General features: G+C 41.1%; 1 protein-coding gene across 2 annotated transcripts in view; it reads left to right on the forward strand.

Annotated features, from left to right (window-relative positions):
- Positions 1-4,392, forward strand: part of znf281a (zinc finger protein 281a) — a 14,969-nt gene extending 10,577 nt beyond the window's left edge. For both annotated transcript variants that reach the window (XM_082174931.1, XM_082174932.1), the window contains one exon: positions 1-4,392. This exon is cut by the window's left edge and continues 115 nt beyond it. In XM_082174931.1, the coding sequence (XP_082031057.1) occupies positions 1-1,547 (1,547 nt within the window). In that variant the 3' untranslated portion in view covers positions 1,548-4,392.
- Positions 4,393-6,068: the final 1,676 nt, after the last annotated feature.

The raw sequence follows: 6,068 nt of genomic DNA on the forward strand, positions 1-6,068 counted from the left end.
GCAGCTACGGAATCTCTCAGGGAAATGTGGCCACGCCTGGCCGCAAACGGGGCAAGTCAAAAAACGCTGGTGAGGGGAGTGAACGCAAACGTAAGAAGTCATCCGGGCCTTTGGGGGTGACGCATAGACAGGGGGCGGATGGTTACGGGGTGCATGACTTCAGCTCAGCTGTGAACCACGGGGTCTCAACAACGTCATCTTCAGTCCAGCCGGGCCCCAGTATGCATGGCGAACATGGCCGGGCTCCCAAGATGGCCTTCAAGAAGGGGAATAGGAAGTCCCTGGAGAAGAATGCTCACCACATGGATCAATCCAAACCAGGAGGCATGGAGTTGCCTACGGGAGGAGGCTTGGAAGGCCTTGGACTTCTTCCAGGTCCAGGGGCCAAAGTTGGTCACAGCAGCAGTAACTATGACGATGCCATGCAGTTTTTGAAGAAGAGGCGATACCTCAATGTGACAAACAATGGCAGTGCGGGTTCTGGAGCTTCAGAGTATGACGTAGGCATCAGTCATCTGCAGTCGCAACCGACGGTCATTCAGGGTGTCGTTTCTGGGGTTCTAGATGGTGACGTCACGCTAGGCCTTCTGGACTCGTCCCCTCTGGGAGATATAAAGCAGGACAAGTCTGGAATCCCAGATGAGGTTCTCCAGAGCTTGTTGGACCACTATGCTCACAAGCATGACATGACTTTTGATATCACCGATCCCCATCACGTGGAGCTCCAGCCAGCCGGCACGGATGCCGCAGACCCATTGGGACCTGAGGGCTCCCCGTCAAGTCCCAACAGTGGCGACAAAGCCGTAATCATGCACGAGTACTCGCGTTTTCTTCTTCAGGCACTAGAGCGAACCAGTCACAACTTAAACTTCCCATTGGGTCCCAGTCATGGTTCTGCCGTGACTACCACAGGATCATTTCCTGGGCCTAGCCCACTTTTGTCAGACAAGCATGTGTATACTTCCTCACCTCTCGAGTACTCGTTCTCACAACCAGTCTCATCTTCGCCCTCCCTTTCGTCTGTGCCAAAGTCTCACTTTGGTCTCCTAGAGGGATCATCTCCTCCAACGGGCTTCCACATGAGCAGCCTGGAGCAGTCTGCGCACACCCAGCAGCTCACACCTTCCCAGGAGCTCACCGAACAGCTGGACAAGCAGCACACCCCCCCTCCGCCGCCTCCACACACCCCCAACGCCTACCAGATCGCACCTCAGCCTCCCGACCAGGGCGGTCCAAAAGAACCGCAAGGGCCGAAAAATGGAGCCGCAGCCACCACTGGAGGATTCACTCTGGCTTCTTCCCAGGACCTGGCCACCCTGGACCCAGCCAAGGCTTCTTATCAGATTGAAAACTTTGCCCAGGCTTTTGGGGCACAGTTTAAAGGGGGCCGAGTGCCCCTGGCCTTCAGCAGTGACTCGGGGGGAGAGGTAAATCACCGCTTACAGACATCAGTCTCCGAATTCTCAGGGTATAGCAGTCTCTTGGCTGATGCCAGCGACCCAGTCAGCAGTGGCTCCAAAACCCCAACAAGCCAAAGCTACAGGTGAATGGGCTCCTGTGCCTAGATGCTCAGATGGAGGTTCCCTATTTTTATTTTGTCATGCTGTCTTTATTTTGTATTATTATTGTTGTTGTTGTTGTTGTTGTTATTATTATTGTTATTATTAATATTGTTATTGTTATTTAGTTCTCCTACTTTAATGAAATTGTAATGCTTTTAAGTAATGTTTTTCTTACTGCCATTATGTTCATATGAAATTTCTCTCTCCTTTGGCCTGTGATGCATTTTTCACCATTGTCTCCCCCCCGCTTTTTTTTTTATTCTCAGCATACTTTTAGTTCTAGTCTGTTAATCAATAGATGGAAAAAAAAAGTGAAAATAGTTGTTTACTTTTTCCAAAAGTCACTCACATTTTAGTAATTGACTTCACAAGCATGTAAAAATAACTACGAAATTGCAATGGCAGGGAGTCACCCAGAACTGAAATCGTCTGTTACAATGATTCAAGTATTACTCAGGAAAATGTGTGGACGGCAAATCTATAAGAGGGGGTAGCAAGCATTCATTGAAGAGGCAGACGTTTTGCAAATACAGAGCTTTTTCAGGAGCTTTTTTTATTTTTATTCTTCTGAATGAGTGCGACAAGTAGAAGACAGAAGCGCTGCCTGCTAAATTACACTGACACCACTTTCCACTTAGCTGTATAGAGATTATGGTACTTTTCTCAATGTGAAATGCTCACATTCTCTTTCAGTAAGGGCCATATATATATGAATATATATTTATAAGAATATCTGTATGTAAAATAACATATACTCTTTCTTGAGACTGTCAGGTGACTTGGAGGGAGATAAAGAGGGATTGAGTATGTGAAGGGAGGCCTGTGACTGACAGCACACAACAGCCCCTTCATTCTGTCCCTCTTTTTTCCCTTGGATTGCGAAGCCAAGGGCTATACACTAGAGGGCGCTGCATGCGAGCGTGTAAGTGCCTCTTGGCACAGGCCAGATCATGGGATTTTTCTGTGCCTGTCTGGCTTGCTCATCCCTTTCTCCCTCTGTCCCCTCCTGCTTTACCTTCTTTGTCAGAAAGAATCCCATCTAGCACTTTTTTAACCTGTTTATTTTACATGGTGAATGAAACTACCCAGGCTGATGATCACACAGTATGTGAGCTGTGCAACTGACATGCTGTTTTTAAAAGGGGGCAGTAGACAGAAAAGGGGCGGCTGTTATTTTAGTAAGTGTAGGTTATGTCAAAAAGACCAGTGATAAGGTCTTTCTGATGGAAAACTTTAGTTTCAATGGGACGTGTTTGCTGGAATTAAGGGTGGGCTTTCCTCGGGGTGGGAGCATAGGGTGTCTTTTTTTTGTCTTTTATTCCCAGATTCTCATGGATGTAGGGCAGGTTATAGAGGGGGATTTTTTGTTTTGTTTTTTTTGTCCATTTTGTTTTCTTTTTTATTTCAAAAGTATTGGTTTTGAAAATGTGCTATGTGTTGAAATGGCCCCTGTTGTACCGATTACCGTTTTTTTTTTTTTTCTCAGGCCTTTTACCAGAGGCAACTTGTAAAATGTCCTGCTCTTAGTAATTTATATAGCATAGGTCCTAAATATACTGACTTACAGTCCAAAAGGAATTCAGCCAACTTATTGCAGTGTGCATGCAGGGCAAAGTATTACCTTGAACTACATTTTTATACATTTGATTTTGTACTGTACAAGTATTATTGTATTTTTTTTTTTACGATCAATAATCGTGTCTTCCATCAGCGCTGTTGGCTGCTGTTACACTGTCCTTGAATTACTGTCATCTAATGTTGTTCTTCCTTTCATGTGTTTTACTCCTTTTGTACCTACCAATACCTAAAAGGACAGAACCACATGGAAGATTGTTTGACAGGCGCCCGTCTCTTGGGGAACACAAACAGACCACTAGGACTTATTTAGAAATGTTGAGGTACTCCGTTCACATTGTAGTAATAATATCATTGATGAGTGTGATGACTTGACTAAAATGAAATCATTAAAGCTGATGATTTTATACCTCTTATCACTGGTGACCGAAGCAGGGATATCAAAGATTGACTTTATGTAGCATGACTGACGTGGCTACCGCTAAGAAACGCCTCAAATAGTCCCCTCACCATCATTTTTTGTTTTCATTCCGGAATTGCTTTTTTCCTCGTGGGAGACAATTTTCTGAAAACAAAGCCTAATGGCAAAGGCACTGATGTCTGGAGCGTGCGTACAGTGTAATTCTTAACACAAAAGGTTCTTGAAGTTGCTCACTTTGTATTGTTTCAATAACTGTAAGGACAGGAGATCCAAAGATGCTATGAATTCAAATCAAAGTTTATGCATCACATGCAGATTGTGCACAGCCTATCAGCCTACTTGTGTTTTGAACTCATCCCATGCCCTGCAGTAATGTTCATTATTTTGTTTTATGATTTGCTGTGGAGCACAGTTGAAGTTTGATGATTTCTGGTTCAATGTGTAAAGCCCCCTCAGACACTGTTAAGCCTCGATTGAGATCATATGCCAGCCATCAATCTGTCAGTGGTTGCCACCATAAAGTTCTCTTGACACTTTTTTTTTGGGGGGGGGGGGGGGGCTCCTTGCTGTATATTCCTGAAAATATTTATTTTGTTTACACACAGTTAATAACACTACATTATTTTCCTCTCCCTTGATGTTGTTTTTTTTTTGCATGTACATTTTTGAATTTTTTTTCGCCCCCTTTTTGTCACCATGCCAAATTTGTAGCTAATTATCTTTTACTCTCCTGTCTTATTTTATTACAGATTCTTGTGATCTGATACACAGGGCTATACCTGTCCATTTTGACTTTATTATTGATTAGGAAAAACAATAAAAATGCTGATATCAGTGTGTTTGGACGTATGGATTTATTTATATTGTGACGTGTCATACATGGACATTTTACACACCGTATCTTGTGTGATAAACGCGTATTTTATTAGCTCAACAGACAGAGTTGAAGGACTTGCGTAAGTGGGCTTTTTGCTGATGCAAAAGTAGAGGTGAATTTGAATCTAATCTTGAGTCTTGTTCTTTCATCATGTTGACCATAAAGCAAGGTACTTACCAGAGTGACAATCGCAGAAAGTAGCCTCTAATAACTTAAAGTATTTACTTTCTGTAATCAAGCAATAAATGCTAAAAGTATCTTTTTTTTTTTTACCCTTGGTATCTCATCGCTTGCACTATGAGGTAATGTTTGTATTAGGGTGGAGTGTGGACAGTGCGTTTCAGGTCTTTTTATAGCTTTTTGCCCAGCACTGTATGATGATGCTTTCTGTGCCTATATATATATATATGACGTGCATTGAGGTTAACTATTTCCTATTTAACTATTTCCAGATAGCGACCCGTCCTTGAAATTAAATGGACAAATCAAGTTATTTTTAGGTTTTTGATATCACTATTTGCTTGATAAGAAATTAGAGTTTCCATCTTAATGGGAATACCTTTATAAATTGTGTCATATAGCATTACATGATTTTAAAAGAGTTGATGAAACATTCGATCACTATCGTTTCACATTTTTGTAGATTTTGGCTTTTTTTGTGGGGAGCTAAATAGTGATCAAACATTTCAAGTTTAACCATTAACTCATATCTCACAACATCAAGGAAGTTTTGATACAATTAGAGTCAACGGAAATATGTATGACCCTGTTTGTTTCAGGGTAATAAATTCAGCTTCATAATCAATAGATGCTTTGTTCATTTTGTTTGAGTAGTGAAGACATTTGAATGTATGAAAAATATGCTTGACTTCCCATGTTTGAATTTATGAAAAATGTTAGGCTTGGATAGGTTTTTACCTTTTATTTTATTGTTTTACATTTCGTCAGGCATAATAATACTCATTTTCAAATATCCATGTCTTAATGTCTATGAATCTGTAGGCCTAATGATTTGAGAACTGATATTGTCCCATTTAGTGTTATTATAACTAGGGCTGCCAATTTAACGCCCCAGATGAAATTCATCTTCTATTTCATTCAACTGATTGGTGACGAACATGAAGCAGGACAGTGCTCTATGTGATGCAGCATATATAATGCAGTCAAAATGACCTTAAAGTCTCATATTTATATCTGTATTTATCCTGATAGCAGGAGTGTGAATGTGATGATGATTTTACTGTTCAAAATAGAAATTAATATTGTTATATTTTAGACACAATACGGTCTGTTTTGTTATTTGTCTCAATTTTGCCGACAACAATATTTCCTGTAAAGCCAGTGCAGATCTGAGCAACACACATCAGTGTTTAGTTTCTGAATGAATCTGCGTTTTGAGCGAATCAATCAATTAGGTGAACCAATGATTCAATGGCCCATTCATAAAGAGATACATTTACTTAATTCCTGTATGAAGCAGACATTTGAACTAATCGAATTGATGAATGACTCCATTATACATTTACCACCACCTACTGGAAATTTTAGTTTCTTATTTAGAGAACCACTTCATATTTTTTTTAAATCAAATTTTGGGGATGGTTTGGCCAAAAATGTAATTCTGTTTATTTAC

This window comes from Leuciscus leuciscus (genome assembly GCF_965113295.1).
Source record: "Leuciscus leuciscus genome assembly, chromosome: 1".
Taxonomy (NCBI): Eukaryota; Metazoa; Chordata; class Actinopteri; order Cypriniformes; family Leuciscidae; genus Leuciscus; species Leuciscus leuciscus.